The sequence below is a fragment of the Podarcis erhardii genome, assembly GCF_964252035.2.
Source record: "Podarcis erhardii genome assembly, chromosome: 9".
In the NCBI taxonomy this organism is placed as follows: domain Eukaryota; kingdom Metazoa; phylum Chordata; class Lepidosauria; order Squamata; family Lacertidae; genus Podarcis; species Podarcis erhardii.
Window position 1 is genome coordinate 11,931,641 of NC_138512.1, and position 22,535 is coordinate 11,954,175.

General features: G+C 44.0%; 1 protein-coding gene across 7 annotated transcripts in view; it reads right to left on the reverse strand.

Moving 5' to 3' along the window:
* The window catches only part of PPARGC1A (PPARG coactivator 1 alpha), a 662,475-nt gene that overhangs the window by 30,357 nt on the left and 609,583 nt on the right, over positions 1-22,535 (reverse strand). For 6 of the 7 annotated variants that reach the window (XM_081876225.1, XM_081876226.1, XM_081876231.1 and 3 more), the window contains 5 exons: positions 20,325-20,519; positions 15,783-15,908; positions 14,385-14,589; positions 4,842-4,887; positions 4,659-4,732 (listed from right to left, as the gene is read on the reverse strand). In XM_081876225.1, coding sequence (XP_081732351.1) covers positions 4,659-4,732; positions 4,842-4,887; positions 14,385-14,589; positions 15,783-15,908; positions 20,325-20,519 — 646 coding nt within the window. The remainder of the gene's footprint in view (positions 1-4,658; positions 4,733-4,841; positions 4,888-14,384; positions 14,590-15,782; positions 15,909-20,324; positions 20,520-22,535) is intronic. The other variant, XM_081876227.1, reaches the window with a different exon arrangement.

A 22,535-nucleotide genomic window follows, 5' to 3' on the forward strand; every position in this document is an offset into this window, starting at 1 on the left:
CCATTTCCTTAGATTAAAATTACCAATCATAGGCCAATCTACTCAGAAGTAATCCCTAAAAGGTGTTATGGGGTTACTGTCAAATAAGTATATAAATACTTTTTGAAAAATAATAATACAACAGACTAATACAGCTTTGAAAAGCAAATGAAAGCAATTCCTTTCTGACTTTAGTATGCTATACACACAACAGAAACGCACCCATTTGTTCTCAGACGGCTGGGGAGAAAGGGACTATGATGGGGAAACTGCTTTAAAGGCCGACATCAATTTATCTTCATCAAAACAAATTCTGCTCTATTTGTTCTGAAACTACATAGAAAGAGGTGAAAATACTAAAAAAGCTAAGAAAATCAAGGAGGAAACAAGCAGGAAGAAAGGGATTATGATTGTTCCTGCTTTAGAATCATAGAATCATAGAATCATAGAGTTGGAAGAGACCACAAGGGCCATCGAGTCCAACCCCCTGCCAAGCAGGAAACACCATCAGAGTACTCCTGACATATGGTTGTCAAGCCTCTGCTTAAAGACCTCCAAAGGAGACGACTCCACCACACTCCTTGGCAGCAAATTCCACTGTTGAACAGCTCTCACTGTCAGGAAGTTCCTCCTAATGTTTAGCTGGAATCTTTTTTCTTGTAGTTTGGAACCATTGCTCCGTGTCCGCTTCTCTGGAGCAGCAGAAAACAACCTTTCTCCCTCCTCTATGTGACATCCTTTTATATATTTGAACATGGCTATCATATCACCCCTTAACCTCCTCTTCTCCAGGCTAAACATGCCCAGCTCCCTTAGCCATTCCTCATAAGGCATCGTTTCCAGGCCTTTGACCATTTTGGTTGCCCTCCTCTGGACCCGTTCCAGTTTGTCAGTGTCCTTCTTGAACTGTGGTGCCCAGAACTGGACACAGTACTCCAGGTGAGGTCTGACCAGAGCAGAATACAGTGGCACTATTACTTCCCTTGATCTAGATGCTATACTCCTATTGATGCAGCCCAGAATTGCATTGGCTTTTTTAGCTGCCGCGTCACACTGTTGGCAGCTAAAAAAGCCAATGCAATTCTTTAACTCGCCACTGATTGGCATACATGTCACCAATATAGAAACAATGAGGAAAAGTTGTATAATTATGCAACTGAGACCGAAGGTATATCTGAAGAGCCTGACTTTGACTAGGAATTATGGTGGAATTAAAACAGATTTTCTTTCAGGGAATATTTATTAAAACATAAGCTAAAATGTTAAAAAAAAAAAAAAGCTATATACATTGCAAGCATTGCATTTTTCCTGGATGATTTATCCTCAGTGAAATTATCTCATGGATACCTGCCCTGTTAGACAGTTTGGACAAGTTTAATTTGTTTTCATTAGCTTTGTGTACACAATTTTTTTTTAATGCTGCTAAACAAGGAAAATACGATGATTTTCCTCACAGGGAAAAACAAACAAATATGCAGTAGCCATCATTCTTAAATAAATTATTCTGAAATGTCCATGGACAGACTCTGTTTTATATGGGAGACGAAAAGGGAGTGAAAATGCAGCATGCATGCAACATATCGTGTGAATATTGCCACTAGTAGTACAAAATGGGGGCAGGTTATGTTTTGCCCTAACAATTCTAATCTAGTACCGTATTTTTCGCTCTATAAGACGCACCAGACCACAAGACGCACCTAGTTTTGGGAGGAGGAAAACAAGAAAAAATATATTCTGAATCTCAGAAGCCAGAACAGCAAGAGGGATCGCTGCGCAGTGAAAGCAGCAATCCCTCTTGCTGTTCTGACTTCTGGCATAGCTGCACAGCCTGCATTCGCGCCATAAGACGCACACACATTTCCCCTTACTTTTTAGGAGGGAAAAAGTGAGTCTTATAGAGCAAAAAATACGGTATTTCATTGTCTGATTGCTGCATAGTTTCTGCAGCAAGCTAAATGGAAAACATTTGGGTGTGTAATATATACTTGAAAGAACAGGCACTGGGGCATTAGAGGCTATTTTTTTCCCTTAAGCAAAACCTGAAAAACAGGATTTATTCCATGCATGCTTACACTGCCTATTTTGCATCTTTGCCATGATGCTCCCATAAATTATTTCAATACATTGTAGATCTCTTCCGGCCATCTTGAATCTGCTATGGCCCAAACTGGGCAAAAAGTGTGAAAGTTATCACCTCAAATTCTTAAACTGATGAGGTGCAAAATGTGATTTTGGAACTGTTCCTTCAAATATGTCTTACCTGAAGAAACAGCAGGACATTTTGAAAAGAATTTTAAACCCAAAATTTAAGTTTACTATCTACAAAAATTAAAAAAAATGGAAATGGAAATGGCATAATCCCTGGGGAGTTGCCAGGAAATTCATTTCCTAAGCATTTCCTCCCAGTTCACCTGATGGCCTATCTTGACAAAATAGATATACTATCAGTCTTGCAATCCCTAGAGCAAAATCCCAGATGATGATGATGATGATTTGAGGTATAGAATGAATTTAAAGATTCAGCTTTATCAACACCCATCGAGAATATATAAATGATAACCAATAATAACTAGAGTGGGGAGCATTTTTATCAGTTGACTGTGTAGTAAAGTAACCACTTTTGTTCGAAAGGAGGAGGCACAGAGAGGAAGTGAGGGAAAGAGCAGAAAACCAAGGAAGGTGCTTTTTATAATGTTAGAGTGTACAGTACTTCAATAGCGCAAGCAGGCCCACTCATAGTGGGAGCAATGCAACCACTATTTAAACTATTATAAACAATGCCAGGGCAACATTGAAGACAGCATCCAGGCAGAAGACACAACACTGTTGTCTACTATAGGTTGGAATTAAATGGGCCCATTTCTGTTAATGACCATAATAATAATAATAATAATAATAATAATAATAATAATAATATATTTAAAAAAACATTTCTATACCACCACAGACCCTCCAAGTGTCCCTATTTTCCAGGGACAGTCCCAGATTTACAAAGGCCGTCCTGGTTTCTGATTTGATTCCAGAATGTCCCGCTTTTCCTTAGGACATCCCTATTTTCCTTGGATAACTGTTAGAGGGTATGGAAAAGGACATCCCTATTGTTATTAGAGACATGCTGGAGGGGACATCTCAGTTTGGTATCATTTGCAAATTTGATGATACCTTCATCCAAGTCATTTATAAAGATGTCGAAGAACAACGAGCCCAGGACAGAACCCTGCGGCACCCCACTTGTCACTTGCTTAAAAGTCCCCCCCCCCATGCGTTATTAAGATTTTAAAAAATAACAAACAAGTGTATATAAAATCAGAACATCGCTTGTTTAAAAGTTATTACATGGAACCCAGTAAATATGCCAGGATTCTCTGTGGGGTGGGGACAGAAATCACGTGCTTTAAATGCGTCCACATGGGCCTAATATATCCTGCACTAAAGAATATTAACCTGTGAAGAGTCATGGAAACCACTCCCTTCACCTTTTGCAGACTCCAGGAGCAAGCAGAAGATATCTCAAAGGAAAGCGATACATTTAGGCTGACCTCCTAGGTGCATTTTCTTTGGAAGTAAACATTCTTGCAGGTAAACATAGATAGGATCTGTTAACTACCCAGTGGTCAGACTTTTTCAAAAAGTGTACATAAATATAATATAATCAAGTTATGGAAGGCTACATAAAAACGCATAAGGATTTGAAGCCTGAAAGGATCAAGAATAGGTTAGGAGTGTAAAATGAAGGTACAAGGCAGAGGACCATAATAAGACTAGATTTCATTATGAGTGTATTATTATTATTTTTAAGTTGTGGAGTGCCCTTAACTTGAGAGAGGACAAGTTCATAGCAGGTGCAATACTATGGCTTTCAGACAAGGCTGCCGAGGTCTACATTCTAATACTCAAGATATCCTCAAAGCTCATACTTTCTAAAGTTAGAGAAAAACAAGAGAATTGATTATTCCATTACTGCTCTGTGGTCTGCAAACGTCATCAAGAGAAGGTCACTGTCTGCAATCCAATACTAAGCTTAGATGGTCCCTTTCCTGTTACCCAGCAAAAATGTTGTTTGGCAAAGTTTTATCCTCTAATTTAAACAGGAAGGAAGCAAATTCTAAAACACTGATCAGATGGTATAAATCTTCTGTTGTGCAGTCTGTGAGTCAGTTCACATATGCATTCGCAACCCTTGAACACTCAGTCTTCAATGACTTGCACCGAAATGTGCGAAATATTTCAAATGGAAAGCATCAAGTTTGAGGTAATATAAAAACTCTTATTCTTGTATAAATGCAAGCCATCAACTGATGGCTGCAGTCATCAAGTAATGAACACGCATGTGTGAATCATCCCTTTCAAGTAAGAGAAGGTGGGAGTAAGGGAAATGAAACTAAAATTTAGCAATATATACGTCAGGGGACTGGGAATTTATTCCAGATAAATTATTTCATTCGTTTTTCCTCCCTAGACATTATACTAAGCTCTGTAACAGTGGAATCATAATTCTAAAGCAAATCTCATCTTAAGGAACCGTGTGGGGAAAATTGTTGTTAAAAGTACATTACAATTAATCTCTTAAGAGACCACGGTAACATATTGCTGTGCAATTCATAATGTCAAGCTAGCAATAAAAACCCCACACACAAAACATCTATATCTATATACATATCTGACAATGCACTTCTCACCTGCAGTTCCAGAGAGTTCCACACTTAAAGTTTGTTCAATAGTCTTGTTCTCAAATGGGGAACCCTTGGGATCACTGGAAGACAGGGCACATTTATAAAAACAAGCTGAAATGGAGTTGCTGTAGCCAAAATGTATTTAAAACCCCTTCCCTGTTGTAAATATTTACAGTTCTTGATACTTACTTTGGTGACTCGGGCGTCAAAGGAAGCGATAAACTCATTGGTTTGGCTGAAAAAGGGAGGGTGAAAAAGAAGGAAAACCAGGTGTAAAATATGGTGAAAGAAATTGAGAATTTTGTGCTGTCTTGAATTAGTTTGGAAACAGACCTGATAGAAAATGCATGGCTGCTTTTTGAAAAACAGCCCCACACCTTCTACATTCCTAAAAGGTTGCATTAAGCAAATACTTTGATGCCACCCCAACTGTCAATTCTCCTACTATGTATAGGCTGCTACTCGTGGGAGCAGAAAAATTCACAGCCGTTCTGATGTTTTGACTAGGAATTTCCAGTCCATGCCAGTTTCACATGTGTTTATTCATCAGAATCCCAGAATTACACTGGGATTCCCCCCTCCCCCTCAAAAAAGATAAACACGTATGAAAATTTGTATTTTGGATTCACAGCTGTCCATGGAGACGCAGGTCAATTCTGTGTCCAGGGCAGCTGTGTACCAGCTCCACATGGTACAGTGGTGCCTCGCAAGACGAAATTAATTCGTTCCGTGAGTTGCTTCGTCTTGCGATTTTTTCATCTTGCGGAGCGCGGATTCCCTGGGTATTAACGGCTTTAAGAAAAAGGAAGCAAACCCGCAAGACGTTTTCATCTTGCGAAGCAAGCCCATAGGGAAATTCGTCTTGCGAAGCACCTCGAAAAACGGAAAACCCTTTCGTCTAGCGAGTTTTTCGTCTTGCGAGGCATTCGTCTTGCGAGGCACCACTGTACACAGGCTAAGACCCTACCTGCTCGTGGACTGTCTCGCCAGAGTGGTGCATGCTCTAGTTATCTCCCGCTTGGACTACTGCAACGTGCTCTACGTGGGGCTACCTTTGAAGGTGACCTGGAAACTGCAATTAATCCAGAAGGCAGCAGCTAGACTGGTGACTGGGAGTGGCCGCCGGGACCACATAACACCGGTTTTGAGAGATCTGCATTGGCTCCCAGTACATTTCCGAGCACAATGCAAAGTGTTGGTGCTGACCTTCACCCGCCCTGTGGAACACCCTCCCTTCAGATGTGAAGGAAATAAGCAGCTATCCTATCTTTAAAAGACATCTGAAGGCAGCCCTGTTCAGGGAAGTTTTTAATATTTAACGCTGTACTGTTTTTAACACTTGATTGGGAGCCGTCCAGAATGGCTGGGGAAACTCAGCCAGATGGGCGGGGTATAAATAATAATAATAATAATAATAATAATAATAATAATAATAATAATAATTTAATCATGTATATTTAAATGCATGTAAAGTAACATACATATTTTATCCTTAAAGATGCAGTTTGGTTTCATAGAATCATAGAACTGTAGAGTTGGAAGGGACCCTGAGGATCATCTAGTCCAACCCCCTGCAAGGCAGGAATACAGTGGTGCCTCGCAAGACGAAAAGAATCCGTTCCCTCGGGTGTGAAATACTCTGTCCTGTCACCAGGGCTGAAGAAAAATTCAATCGGTCAGCTTCACCTCAAACGGCTCAATGTCTTCAGCCAGTCCTGCCCTGGAGAATCGGTTCAGCATTCTCAGGCATCGTTATTCTCCCAGCTTTTCTGTCATTTATTCAAACAATGCATCTAAACTTTCAGTCAGAATCCTCCGAATCAAAATGTATGTGCAGTCATTTTAGCTGTCATGGAGCGAGGCATACCTAATACTGCAATGGCTGAAGCCGCCTGGAAAGCTGGGTGGAGCCATATCTCCCTGTTTTATTTGCTTCTAAAAGCAAATATATCACAGTGCTTTACACTAGAGCCAGAGGAATGATGCTAAATACAGTTCCGCGAGTCTCTTCATCTAGCGGTTTTTTCGTCTTGCGAAGCAAGCCCATTGACGGCTTAGCGGATTAGCGCTATTAACGGTTTAGCGGCTTTTAGCGGCTTTTAGCGGCTTAGCGGATAAGCGGCTTAGAAAAAGGGGGGGGAGGGGAAAAAACCCGCAGGAACTCGTAAGACATTTTCGTCTTGCGAAGCAAGCCCATAGGAAATTCGTTTTGTGAAGCACCTCCAAAATGGAAAACTCTTTCGTCTAGTGGGTTTTCCGTCTTGCAAGGCATTCGTCTTGCGGGGCACCACTGTATGCAGCTGGTCCATACAGGGATTGAACCTGCAACCTTGAGTGTTATCAGCACCATGGTCTAACCAACTGAGCTATCCAGGCTATCAGGTTTCTTTCTTTTTTCTGAGCCAAGACTTGTGTCACAACATTTGGAGAAGTGCAAAATCCAAAGGGTAATTATGTCCCAATCAATATATTAGTCTGAAAGGCATGCATTAGGTAAGTCTGCTTTAAAATGCAGACCAGTGACATTCTTCTCCACCCTAGTTGTGACTTGCACTTTATAGTACCAGCTACTGTGGAAGAGAGTGAAAAGGGATGCAAGACTGTTTGCAGCAGCAACCACACATCACACATTATATTTGATTCCAGCAGCCACACATATTTTATAGATAAAGAGATCTGGAACTCCTCTGGAACCCTGAAACAGGTTGCACGATTGATTTATGCCAACTGCTGTACACCTGCAATACAGACCTTGAGACCTTAGAAAACTACACACACAGACACCCCCAAAAATGCACAGAACATAGTGTGAAAACGTGCTTCCTTGACATTTAATTTAGACTACAGTTCACGTTTCACTTGGATATGACAGCGGCCGTATAACTACAAAGCAACAGAACTCTATGAATATTCAGTTGACTTCACTTGTACAATATACAGTTTTATATACAGCACTAGGAAAATAGGTTGTTTCTGTGAGGCCAAGACCCAAGCAAATATGATCCAAGCGCTTGCAAATTATTCTGCAAATAGGGGGAAGAGAGTCGCAGATGGCGTAAATTGGGGTTTAACTCCTCCATGCTAAAACCCTGACATGAATGAACAACAGCACTTTTAGCAGTTAAACCTTCCACCGTCCTTTGTTAGAAAACAATTGGGATACCAATCTTTTGCTGCCCCTTCACACACACACACACACAAAAAAAACTCCTCACCATGGAACAGCCTTTACTCGCCAGAAAAAGTAATAATAAATAGAGTTGGGAGAGATCTCAGGTGTCATCTAGATCCAGCTCAATGCAGAAAGCAACTACTGTAGATGGCTACTCAGTCTCTGCTTAAGGACCGCCAGCAAGGGAGACCCTACCACCAAGCAGACTATTCTACTGTCGTGTACCTACAGGAAGTTTCTCTTAGAGATTTGTTGACTCCTAGAACCCACTGGTTCTAGTCCTTCTCTCTGGAGTGACAGGGAAAATGTCTGCTCCACCTTACGTGTGATCCTGAATTGGGGTTGTACCGTCTCTGGACTTCACATATTGTATCACAGTGTGGTACGTTGGCTTGACAGCCACGGACAGAAAGTCTTTACAGAGGGTGGTGAACACAGCACACGATATCATGGGCTGTCCCCTGAGCCCGCTAGATGACATCGCAAGGGATCGTTGCCTTAGGAGAGCGAGGAAAATTCGCAGGGACGATTCACACCCCGGCCAGCACCTCTTTAATCTTCTACCCTTGGGCAAGAGATATAGAAGTATGTCATCGTACCAACAGGCTAAAAAACAGTTTTTATCTATGGACTGTTAGGCTGCTGAACGGAAAATATAGTGCAACTGATTTTTGGGGTTGGTGTGTTGTGCGAAAAGCACACAGAGTGCAATGAGATTGAGTGTTTGGGGGCGGGAGGGAGGCTCAGTTAATTTCATTGTACACAGATTGTACATTGACAATAAAAGTGTTGTTGTTGTTGTTGTTGTTGTTGTTGTTGTTGTTGTTGTTGTTGTTGTTGTTATTCAGCCTTTTTTCCCCAGGGTTTCCAGAAGCAAGAGTTTAATTTTGCCAGCAGGCAATTTTCTGCTTGGCTTGAGAGGTTGTGCAGTTCGCTCCAAGAAATATCCATTAGGTTCTATCCCTCAAGTCAACCGCCAAGGAGCCACTTTTCTCCTGACCTGTCAGGTGCCACTCTTTGCCATCGGCAGACCTAAGCTTTATCCTACCAGCTCTCAACCCCTGATCCACCACCATCGCCTTTTAACTCTTCCTTTCCCACATCTCCCTCAGGTGAGCTGGTGTGGATCTGGACTGGGACCTAGGGCTGTTTCCTTGCTATTTGCGCGCTGTTAAACTTCCTCTAGGGGACGCGGGTGGCGCTGTGGTCTAAACCACAGAGCCTAGGGCTTGCCAATCGGAAGGTCAGCGGTTCGAATCCCCGCGATGGGGTGAGCTCCCATTGTTCAGTCCCAGCTCCTGCCCACCTAGCAGTTCGAAAGCACGTCAAAGTGCAAGTAGATAAATAGGTACCACTCTGGTGGGAAGGTAAATGGCATTTCTGTGCGCTGCTCTGGTTCACCAGAAGTGGCTTAGTCATGCTGGCCACATGACCCGGAAGCTGTCTGCGGACAAACGCCGCCTCCCTCGGCCTATAGAGTGAGATGAACGCCGCAACCCCAGAGTCGTCCGCTACTGGACCAACAGTCAGGGGTACCTTTACCTTAAACTTCCTCTAGCAGGGCAAAGAGCAGCTGAATTCACAGGGGGAAAGAGTGCGGTGGGAAAGTGTTAACAGCCTTCCCCCCCCCCCGCCCCGCAACACGGTCCCAATCTAGATCCACAAACACACCTCTGACTGGCCAACATTCAAAGGGACAGGATATCTGATCACAGATGGAGATCACCTCACCTAGCTTGGCTCTTTCTCAGTCACTGGCTTTGGAATGTGTTAAATACTTCAACAGAAACGCTGCAGCATTTTATACAACAGAGGCAATAGTAAAACACTGCCTTCAGTTTTCCCCAGATGCCTCCTATCTGCATTTTCAGCAGCAGAAAGAAGCTGCACGATGCACAGAATGGTTTCCCTTGAGCTATTTGAACAGGAGTTTTAGAATATCTACAAGATTTGGCTACGTTTGGAGGGGATGAGGGAGTAGGGATTGCAGATTTTACCCTTCACCCCTGCTTTGCATGCAGAAGGTCTTTAGTTCCATCCACAACATCTCTAGGCTGGGCTGGGAAAAGCCACTGCCGGAAACCTTGCAAAAGTTGCTCCCAGTACAGTAGAGTCTACATTGTGGATCGGGGTGGGGAACGTATGGCCTTCCAGATCTTGCGGAACTACATCTCCCATCAACCCCAGCCAGCACGGCCAATAGTCAGGAGTGATGGGCGTTGCAGTCTTTCTGGAGGGCCAAGAACCAGTTAAATGAGCCTGTGACTCTGCTTAGGGCAGCTCCCTAAAAGTGCAAGCCCTGCTTCTGTGCTCAAAAATTACCTTCAAGCAGATAAAACAAGGAGTGCCACTTGGCCAGACAACATGAAGATACAAGTGCTCACTTCAGGAGGCAAGGACTAAGGTGGTAGAGCATGTTCTCATTAAAAGAGAGCATGTGATGCGGTGGGGGCCAGCCAAGTCACCCCTCTGTTGCCAGGTGGGTTGGGGTGGTTGGTCTCTGGCAGGGATTGGTAGTTTGAGTTGCTGGGGTAATTTTGATGTTGCTAATTTGAGTGCTTACTCGAAGGACAGATCCTGAAGCTGAGACTCCAATACTTTGGCCACCTCATGAGAAGGGAAGACTCCCTGGAAAAGACCCTGATGTTGGGAAAGATGGAGGGCACAAGGAGAAGGGGACGACAGAGGACGAGAAGGTTGGACAGTGTTCTCGAAGCTACCAACATGAGTCTGACCAAGCTGTGGGAGGCAGTGGAAGACAGGAGTGCCTGGCGTGCTCTGGCTCATGGGGTCACGAAGAGTCGGACATGACTAAACGACTAATCAACAACAATTTGGGGGAGGGAACAGAGGTTTTTAAGCAGTGCACGCAGTGTTCAGCTTTCTCTTTTGCTGGGTGCACCAGATCACCCACCCGCCCTCCCTTATTTTAGGTCTTGGGCGTTGACCTTGCTATGCCTGTCATGGGGTCGTCTGCAGGGGCCCGGTCGGAATTTTGTCCATTTGGCTGATTAACTGGTGCCATTTGGTTTTTGCCTACTTCGTAGCAAATCATCACAACTTGTAAGGTTGCGGTTAGGCATTGGTTAAAAATTGGTTGGAGGAGGGGTAAGGATTGGCTGGGCCTGCCCCTCCAATGCTGCTGTTGCAAGGGAATTCTGTTAAAGCAATTCAGGGGCTCGCCATCCTTTTCGTCCAAATCCCTGGAATTGGGTTTGGGCCGCTCAAGCCCCTGGGAGCATGCGGGGAGAAGGTGAGGGCCTGTGGCGCAGCTCCAGTTTCTCCCCAATATTGTTTCCCCTCACTGACTTTCGCTGGAATCTGGAAGTCAGTTCTGTCCCCAGGTGGGGGGACAGATAGTCCTAACCAATGCCTAAGCAACCACTCACATCCATGTATGTTAATAAAGTTGTGGCCAACATTATGCCAAAAACCTTAAACAAAAATTCTGTGTGATGTGTGTGTTATTTGGGGAGGGGGGTGTCTTGGGGACCTCAACACGCAATGGCTTAACTGAGCTTTAGCATGGCAGAAGTAATCACAACATTGAATTGCTTCTTGCACTGCAGATAAGAGAAGGCAGCCCTGCTGCTCAACTAACATTACCATTTGAGAAACAAAAAAACTCGGGGCGAGGGGAGAAATTAATCTTTGTTTCTAACTCTGCTTGTAACCAAGTTCTACAACCAAATTCTCTTGCTCATTGACACTGCAGCTACAGATGCTTGCTGATGTAAACCATGTCTCAGTTTCTTACCTCTGGAGACAAAGGCAGTAGATGACTTTTTTTTAAGTGGCAGGATCTCTAAATAAAGCCTAAGGTAAAGGGACCCCTGACCATTAGGTCCAGTCGTGACTGACTCTGGGGTTGTGGCGCTCATCTTGCTTTACTTGGCTGAGGGAGCCAGCGTACAACTTCCGGGTCATGTGGCCAGTATGACTAAACCAGAGCAGTGCACGGAAACGCCGTTTACCTTCCCGCCGGAGCGGTACCTATTTATCTACTTGCACTTTGACATGCTTTCGAACTGCTAGGTTGGCAGGAGCAGGGACCGAGCAACGGGAGCTCACCCCGTCACAGGGATTCAAACCGCCGACCTGATCAGCAAGTCCTAGGCTCTGTGGTTTAACCCACAGTGCCACCCGTGTCCCTTTAAATAAAGCCTACTTGGGCCTATAAGCCTTTAGAAAGTGGCATCAGGAGAAAGCAAGAAAAGGAACAACTCAGCTAGGAAAGAGAAGGACATTTGCATTTTTCCAACCCAGCCATAGCAGTTAGTATAGGACCAAAATCCCCTCTTAATACACTGGAGGATACTAAACTTCATTACGAATGCTTAGTTGGCCATAAAGTTTCCTGTTTGGTAAGTGAGCAAGAGGGGTCAGGACGGTTCCTACACTTGACACTGTTTAGAGAATAAAACAATAAAATAGTGGGGGTTTTTAAAGTTATAATAGGGCTGACACATTTATTGCCTATTCAGAAGCTGCAAGAAAGCTGTTTTTATTGTCTCTTAAGGAATATATTGCAAGTTAACAATGTCTTCATTTTAGTCCAGTGAAAATAAAAGAGGCTCCCTAATGAACTGGGTAGCCCAGCTTGTCCAGGACAGTAATTATTTCCCAGGAACGCATCACTACTTTTGTGCTGTTGGAATCCAGTTAACCTTCTACTCCCCCATGGCTACAAAGCCATCTTCAGGTCCTTCCTTCCCGATTGTCTTTATCTTCAGCTCAGGACTATTACATACAGGCCATGGATAGCATACACAGATGTATGTCAGAAGCATAGCGAATTCTGGCTCCCTTACGACTCCTCTTTCAAGGTCCTACATTTGCAAACACACACATACCGCATTCACATTAGGGCTTGGAAGTAAAAGGTTAAAGGACCCCTGGATGGCTACGTCCAGTCAAAGGCGTCTATGGGGTTACGGCGCTCATCTCACTTTTTAGGCCAAGGGAGCTGGCGTTTGTCCATAGACAGCTTTCCGGATCATGTGGCCAACAAGGACTAGACCGCTTCTGGCACAACAGAACACCATGAAAAGTGCCAGAGTGCACAGAAATGCCATTTACCTTCCCACTGGAGTGGTACCTATTTATCTACTGGCACTGGTATGCTTTCGAACTGCTAGGTTGGCAGGAGCTGGGACTGAAGGGGAGCTCACTCCATCGTGGGGATTCGAACTGCTGACCTTCTGATCGGCAAGCCCAAGAGGCTCAGTGTATTCTTAAGTATTCTTACGTATTCTTAACAGACCTTAGGTGCTCGCTTAAAAACCATTGTGTGTGAAGAGACTCTTTACTTGAGAAATCTTAAACCCTTTAACCTGTAAGCTCTTTGCACACAGAATGTGTTCTAAATGCATGTTATTATTAACAACAAGAAGAGAAAGAGGAGCTATCCTAGTTAAAAATGCATCTTTGCATCCGTGTGCATGCACAAACATGCACAGCTAATGTTCCAATTTATGCTAAGCAATTAACAGGGAGCCCAGGGAGAGCTGGGCTAAGAGCTACATGGGTTTAGCCTCATCTCTCAAGGAGCATGACTCCTCTAGGCTGGTGAGCCTCCAAGGAAACACAGCGGCTCCATGCAGCCAGTGGTGGTGCAGTGGTTAGAGTGTTGGACTAGGACCTGGAAGACCAGGGTTCGATTCCCCATGAAGCTCACTTCTGACCTTGGGCCAGTCACTACCTCTCAGCCTAACCTACCTCACAGGGTTGTTGCTGGGATTAAATGAGGAGTAGGAGAACTGTGGAAGCCATCTTGAGCATTGTGAAAAAAGTTGGATAAGAATGCAACAAATAAATAAAAAAGAATCCCCGCTACAGAAGTTCACACAAGGGGCACAAAGGAACCACACAATCCTGACCAAAAAGCCTCAAACAGTAGGGCATGTTGTTTTAGGAGGTGAAATTTATTTTTTGCAAATTTCTTCAGTGAGGGAGTATTAAAAATATGGTTTGGGGTGTGAGGAGTTCAAATCTAGTTTTTATTTTTGTGATTGGTCAACTTTTAGCTTGCTAAGTCTACATTTGATTAAGAAGAAAATAAACTGCTTCAGAAAACCAAAGAATTTTGATTTTAACTTTCTGAAAATGTCAGCTAATGCTAAATTATTATTATTGTTATTGTTACTGTTATTGAACTGCAAGTGCTTGGCAATCATTTTAAATAATTTCTACGCAATTGGGAAGTTGAAAAATTCAATGCGCCCCACTCAAACAATGTTTCATTCATGGTATAATCTGCACCTATCCTTCCGAATTTTTGCAGGGAACTTCCAAAGGGACCCCTCTGCACTGTACGTCATGTTCAGGCAAGTTTCCCACAAAAGAAGAGAAGCTGCTAGGTGGAGGATTTCGGCCAACCCAGAGAGGCTTAGGCAATGCTTCCTGGCTCCTGGAAGCTTTTAGAGATGAGCATTGTTCACTGGTCTGAGCTGCTAGGAAATGTTCTCCAGGAAGCTACAAGTTCCCTTCACCACCAGGGTCTGATCACTTGCAACAATGACAATCACTGGGCAAAACCTATTCTTTGTTCCTAAGCTTACCTTGCAAATGATGCGTCTGAGAGTGCAAAAGCGCCTTCTTTTTAGAGGTGAATTTGTCTCTGTTGCTGCTCCTGTTCTCTGTTGGTTTGGTCTGAGGAGGGTCATCGTTTGTAGTCAGATACTTGAGAAGCTCTGAGCAGGGACGTCTTTGTGGCTTTTGTGGTTGACAAATGCTCTTCGCTTTATTGCTCCATGAATTCTCAGTCTTAAGAAACAAGTCACAATAAAAGGAAAAGTAATAAAAGGAAGGAAGGAAGGAAAAGAAAAAAGAAAGCTGAAATTAGTGAACCGAACCTTATCAAAATGGATATAGGATTTCTGAAGAGATGAGATTTTCAGTGAAGTGTTCCTTATAAGAGGACTAGATCTATGAGCTGTGAATAATTGTTTGCAGAACAAGGAAAGAAAATTACATTTAAAATTCCTAAATGACATTTATGCGGCTTTTTTATTTCATTTCTCTTATGTTTCAATGTTCCTACTCAGCAACATATAACTAACAAGACCCTACAGCACCTTTACTACGAACAGGGAGGGGGAAAAAATAAGCTGGCTTAAACCTTAATTTGCTGCTGATTGCTCAAGCCCAGCGCTCACAACTCTCTTAAGTACCCCTAAATGCTCTGTTTTCGGTTACAGTCAATGGCAAGACAAACATTGTTTAATACAGCCTGCTAACAGAATTACACCACTGCCAGCATCGGAGCCAATTAATGGCTGACATAGACCTTTCTACTGAGGTTCCAGCATAATCTTTTTCTAAGTTGGGCCGCAAGTGAAGTGGTGGCCTGGAGTCGCACGTCAACACATCAGCCCATCAGTAATATTTTAATGGCACTGTCTACAATTCTGTGGATGGGGAAAAGAAGAGCAGCCTTTAAAAATGCGTTAATGCTGCCAAGAAGGGGGGGGGGGTGGAAGGCATAACATGAATTATTCAGAGTGAAAAAAATGAACAGAAGCAGCTTCTCTTTATGATATCCCCTCACCCCCACATATGAACAAAACCCCACCGCTTCTGCCCCAACCCCACAATTTGAGATAAGATACCAGGCTATTGGTGCAGTTACTGGGTTGAAAATTCAGTTCTTGTGTAGAAGGAGTAGATGCGCATCTCTCCTTTTCCCTCTCCACAGATAATAACAAGATGTTCTGTGTTGAGGTCTGTATGTGCAGTGGCCCAGTTTTAAGATCCTTTGCTTTCACACAAAAAGGGTGCGTGTGATCATGGAAACTGGGCCATTGTGTATATGGACCTCTGCATCCAACATTGCTTGCAGAGTCAGATGAAACTTTGAGACATATCCCACTCCTTGTGCACTGGCTGGGTAAATGTCTGAGCCCTAGTGGGGGAAAAGGAAACTATTTAAAACCATCTTGATATGTATTGCACTGTACCTTAACCACCACAGGGCTTGTTCTGATCCTGTGATTGACATGGTTTGCATGGTTGTGTGTGCTGAGGCCACTGCATTCATTGTAATTTAGCTGGGTGTTAGCTGGCGCCAACAAGAGTTTCTTAAGCTGCAAGGATAACAAGGGGAAAGGTTTGGGGTGGGTGCAGAAGGGGAAAGGTTGGGAAGAAAAAGAAATAAGGTTATGCATCACCGTTCCTCAGGTTTTATCTGAATTTATGAGTCTCAGGTCCAGTTCGGACAAATATCAACATGTATAGAGGCTATGCAAGATGGAAAAGTAGGACTTTGAACAAGAGGCTTGCCTGCCTTGTCCCATGGCTGCTGGAAGTCCACACATGGAAGCGACATTTGCACAGGGACTCCATGGGTGGCAAAACCATAAATCCATTCATACCAGTAAAATCTGGGAAATGGTTTAAGCCTATAAACGCCGGACTATTCCTGTCTATGCCTAACACATTCTGCTTCATACATGAATGTCCTGCAAGCCTAGAGTCTAGAAATGCACACTGAGAACACAAAATACTTAATAAACAAACAAAAAACCCACCAATAACCCCCCTCCCTAATCAGCCAAGGGCCTGGCTAGAGAGAAATGCTTTCACCTGGTGTCTAAAGATACGTACTGAAGGCACCAGGCAACCCTCCCTGGGGAAAGCATTCCACAAATGGGGAACCATCGCAGAAAAGGCCTATTCTTGTGTTGCCACCCTCCAGATCTATCTGGAGGAGGCATACGAAGAAGGGCCTCAGCTGATGACTGCAGGGTCTGGGTCCATTCATATGGGGAGAGGTGGTTCTGGAGACATTGCGGTCCTAAAAAATCATAGCTCCTGCATGCTCCCACTTGAGCACTGTAGTGCAATCAGAAGTGCAGAAAGCATCACTGGGCATGGCCAATGTCCCAGGCCGTCCCCTGCAATCAAGGCAGAAGTCAGTCATGCCAACTGCACAGTACACACTTAGCCACTTAGTTGGCTAAGTGGACTGACAGGGTCCAAGCATGGGCAGAAGTACCCTGACTTGATATATTGTGAGGATCATATGAGAAGTTGCATAGCTCAGTTGGTTAGAGCCAGACACTGAGGTCCAGTGCCGAGGGCCTTCTGGCAGTTCCCTCACTGCGAGAAGCCAAGTTACAGGGAACCAGGCAAAGGGCCTTCTCGGTAGTGGCACCCGCCCTGTGGAACGCCCTCCCACCAGATGTCAAAGAGAAAAACAACTACCAGACTTTTAGAAGACATCTGAAGGCAGCCATGTTTAGGGAAGCTTTTAATGTTTAATAGACTTTCAACTCTACAATTCTTTGATTCTATGATTCAAAATTGCCAACCTAACCCCTCAAAACTGGAGTTGTGTCACCAGTTGTTTCATGAACTTTTTAAGGGGAAGGGCACTTCAACTCTGACCCTGAACCTTTCCCAGGATTGTCAAGCATAATGAGCGACACAAGAGTTCCACATTAGTTCCTAAATGGAAGGATTTCTGTGCTTCTAGCCTTAGATACCACGAAACGCGAAAGATAAAAAGCCTGCTTCACAGAGTTGTCAAAAAGACGAGCAACGTAAGACTTACAAAGCCATTTTACACACTAAAAAGTGATATATTAGTACTTATCCCTAGGCCAAAAATGATGGTTGTTTTTTGTTTTTAAAAAAGGTATGCTGTGTTACGTTCATGATTTAACAAACAACAGCTGGGGGGGGGGCTGTTTTACCTGGGGAACCACACAACCAATTTCAAATGCAGATTGTGCCCAAGGGCATAGGTAAAGACTTTCAGATTCATAAGAGTCATGACTGTATGTCGCCATATACACACAGGAACATAACTACACACTTTATTTCATATGCATCTGCATAGGGACACACATTCTCCCCTTCATCACAACCTGTTTGGCTGGAACCAGGCAACACAGAGAAGTATGAAGCGGAAGGAAAATATTGGAAGCAGAGAGGGGAAAGGAGATTCCAGTTCTCCACAATGTCTTCCTTCCGTGTGAGAAATTCACTTGAGCCAAGCAAACCAGGAGTCAGCAGTAAACACCTATCAGCATCCACAGCCAACCTGAGCCCTTGAAATTCAAGTCAAACTTTTTTAAAAAAAGCTTTATATGAATGCTCTGACACATGAACAAAGCTGCAGAACATCAGTCCTAAGCATGACTGCCAGCCACTTGCTTTTACCAGCCAGTATGGCAAGCTCAAGGACCCATGCACAGAATGGTGCTCAGGGGCCAATAAAATCTAGCCATCCCTGGAGCCAAGCCCTCTTTGCAATATACCTTGCAAAGGTGGTGCACCTTAACATGGACCACAGATGGGCAAAGAGACATCAAATGTAAAGCGATTTGAGTGAAGATTGAAGTGATTGTTTTTTGCATGGTTCCAACATCTATTCCGACAAAGTGGGATTCACTTGTCAAAAGATAACGTTTGCCTACAATAGAGGAAAGTCTATAGCATAGGGATACAAACGCACAATATGAAGGACAATGCTACATCTCAAAGTAAACAAGGCCTAGCAATTGGCTAGTTTTTTCCACCAGGCAGAGTGAATACAAATCTTCTTGGTAGCTGATAAAATCATTCAGGAAATGTACATTGCAAGTCATCTTGATAGTCAAAACTATAAGATGCTGAACTTCTCGATTCCATTATGACCAAAAGATAAAAAAGTCCTCTGACAGCAGAATTGGTTTTTGTAAAGTTAGGGGTTGGTGTTTTTTTAAAAATCTTAGCAGTCACTTTGGTAGTGACAGATCTGGCAGCAATGGATATTTGCTGTTAACGAGGATACTCTTGAGAGTCCCATGGACTGCAAGAAGATCAAACGTATCCATTCTTAAGGAAATCAGCCCTGAGTGCTCACTGGAAGGACAGATCCTGAAGCTGAGGCTCCAATACTTGGGCCACCTCATGAGAAGAGAAGACTCCCTGGAAAAGATCCTGATGTTGGGAAAGATGGAGGGCACAAGGAGAAGGGGATGACAGAGGACGAGATGGTTGGACAGTGTTCTCAAAGCTACCAGCATGAGTTTGACTAAACTTCAGGAGGCAGTGGAAGACAGGAGTGCCTGGCGTGCTCTGGTCCATGGGGTCACGAAGAGTTGGACATGACTAAACAACTAAACAACAACAACATTCTCTCAAGACAAAGCAAACTGTAAGGTTTATCCTGACACATTTCTTGAGGGCCCCTTAGCACATCTGAAAAGGAGCATGAGGAGGCATCACACTGGGCTCTGTGCACACTAAAAAAAGAAAGACTCTAGGACTTCATTTTTTCTCCATTTTCTACTACCATCTCCTCTCCCTTCTCCTTCTAATCCTTGCTTCTGCAACAGAATATTGATCTGGAACTATGATATTGCTGCCATGGGCTCCTTCACACATTACCTCTTTTAGCTGCACATCAAACTTGTGTCTAAAAATACAAAGCATAAACACTGTCGTGGTTTCCCTCAAAGACTTTAGAGAACTGTAGGTGGGCAACAGTGTTAAACTCTATGAACTCTAGGCACCCTAACAGAGACATAGCTTATTTATTACAAATATTTCACATAGAGGGGAAAGAGAGAACAGAAACTGAACCTGTTTAATTTGGTAGCGTAGCTGTGGCCTTAGAAATTTGGAGGCGTTTTACTGAGTATCAGTAAATCTTTTCAGTTCACTGAGCAAGAGGCTGGCCATTTGATAGGGTCCTAGTCTGTGGCTAGTTTTATAGGAGGCCCATTCTGAGGAGCCACCACTTCATCATCTTTCTGGCTTGGCAAATGGAGAGCCAACTCTTATCCCTCAGATTTGGCACAGGCGTTTTCAGCTGCCGATTCCCATATGAAAAGAATTATCTTCCTTTCACCCACTTACTAGCACAATCAAAGGAGTTGTTAACAGATGTGAGCCAAACGGTGAATCCAGCCTTTGCCAATAAGCTAACTTTATCAGTAAGCTATCCTTAAGGAAATCAGCCCTGAAAAGACTCCCTGGAAAAGACCCTGATGTTGGGAAAGATGGAGGGCACAAGGAAAAGAGGATGACAGAGGACGAGATGGTTGGATAGTGTTCTCGAAGCTACCAGCATGAGTTTGACCAAACTGCGGGAGGCAGTGGAAGACAGAAGTATCTGGCGTGCTCTGGCCCATGGGGGTCATGAAGACTCGAACACGACTAAACAACTAAACAACAACAACATCTTGGTAACACATTATTAAAAGTGAAACTTGTACTCATATATTGGAGATCTCCTAATGAGAAAACACATATTCAAAGCATTCCCTTTCTGAATTAGCAAGAGTGTGCATTATCGGAAGAAAAACATTCAGGCAATACCATCATTTCTCCAACAAACATGTTTATCCCGGGCTTTCTGTCTGAAATGCCCAAGTGTGATTAAGCTTCCTTTGGGTTTTCAGTCTAAAAACGAAAAGACCAAACCTTACTGTGGCTACATCATACCCATGCAGTGGATAGTGAGAGGACACCTCCATTTCCCGTTAAACACTAGGAAGGTAGATTCTTACTAGAGACGGCTCTTCTGCCTCCAGAGGTGGAGGGGTGCCGTCGGGCATCGGCGAAGGGCTGGCATCGTTTTCGTTGGTCACATCTCCATCTGTCAGTGCGTCAAATGCAGGCAGACCATCCTCATCGACAGGGATGCTGTCCAATGTCTCCGTGAGAACTGCTAGCAAATTTGCCTCATTCTCTTCGTCTATCTTCTGCAGAAGCAGGAAAACAGGGGAGGAAAAAAGGTGAGTCGGGAAGGGGGTTGTAGGACTTACATAGCCATATAACACATGATTTGGCCCAATTAATTTTTGAGGGCGCAAAGTGCTAACTAACTACAGTGGTACCTCGGGTTACGGACGCTTCAGCTAAAGTGGTACCTCAGGTTAAGAACAGTTTCAGGTTAAGAACGGACCTCCAGAACGAATTAAGTTCTTAACCCGAGGTACCACTGTACTGTACTTTTCTGTGTCTAATGCCCCCGTGTATAAGACTCCAAATTTAGAAAATGGGGGGAGATTGCCCAGAGTTGTTGAGCTTTGGGGGGAGAGGTTGTTGAGTTATTTTGGGGAGAAACTGCCAAAAATCACTAACCCACTGCCTCTCACACACATCACAAAAACTACCTATCGTCCGTCCCCTCGCCAGCAGAAGTCTCCAATCACCTGCCCATTTGCAGCAGCGGCAGCCAATCAACAACAGCCCTTGCTGCAGCCACCAACAGCATGGCCTATAACTGCTGACAATCTCCGGCTCACAGCAGGAACCAATCCCATGTCCCCCCTATGAACTATCCATGTGCAGTGGTACCTCAGGTTACAAACTTAATTCGTTCCAGAGGTTCGTTCTTAATCTGAGGTACCACTTTAGCTAATGGGGCCTCCCGCTGCCGGCGCACGATTTTTGTTCTCATCCTGAGGTAAAGTTCTTAACTTGAGGTACTACTTCTGAGTTAGCGGAGTTTGCAACCCGAAGTGTTTGTAACCCAAGGTGTTTGTAACCCGAGGTAGCACTGTATAAGACAACCCCCAAATTTAGACATAATTTTTGAATAAAAAAATCCTCGTCTTATACACAGAAAAGTACGGTAACTCAGTTTGAATTTCGGGGTAGCACACACTTTTTGCAACAGTTGCTCCACATTATGCTTTGCAATGTTTCTTCATCCCTTTCCCTAGTCTTAATCCAAGAGGAATATATTTAGCTCAGTCAACACCCATGTGTCCTATGAACTACACCCAAGATGTTGCTTCAACAACCCACCACCACTGAAAAGACTCTCCTCCTGCAAGAGAGGGGAGTGGTTGTGGTCGGGAGCCAGACTCCGCCCCAACCAGGTGCCTGCGAGGGGGCATGTTTAGCAGCCTAAATTGCTGCGGCACCAGCCTTCCGGCCTCACTTTTCATCGTCCCGTCGCGAGTCACCCACCCTCCACTCCCTTAGAGCTCAGGGTCTCAGTTTTCTTTTGGCTTTGCTATGGACCTTAGGTTGGTCGCCCTGGTTGTCCGGGGGGCCTGGTAGGAATTTTTCCATTTGGCATTAGGCTTTTTGGTTTTTTCGCCTACCTCGTAGCAATCGTCACAACTTTCGTGGTATTGGTGGGTAGGTTAGGCATTGGAATAATGTGTTGTGGTGTGTCGAAGGGCTAGGTGTGGCCATCCCCTGCGCCTTCAATTTTGGGTATTCCGTTAAAGGAATCCGGCGGTCATGTATTCTGTCCGATGCCTGTGTGGCGGGAGGCCATGGCACGACCCTCGGTGACATCAGGGGAGAGCTTATAGTTGGATTAGCATCAACAGGCTCCACCTACTGGTGAATAAAACCCCCCTGTTTTAGACTCACCCCTCTCTGAGGGGGTGAAGTCAGCTGATGTAATCCAATGCCTAAGCCAATACCTTTTCACTTGCTGTAATCAATAAAGTTGTGGCCTTTTCTTGCCCATTAACCTTATATCACGTGTCCTTGTGTTTTCATTCCACTACGCGGGGATCGGGTCCTCGAACCACAACTAACTGATCTAACAAAACTACAAGGATGATGAAGCAAGAGAGCTAATGAGGAGATCTGTACAAGGAAGAATGTCAAACACCTCTTTGGTTCTCCAGATGCCTTCTCCCACTACCAGAAATGGGAAACTTCTCATTTATATGCATTTCGAAGAAAAGCAATCAATGCTCTTATTATTAATGGAAAACTCCTGGTTTCTTTTTTAAATAAATGTATTCTGC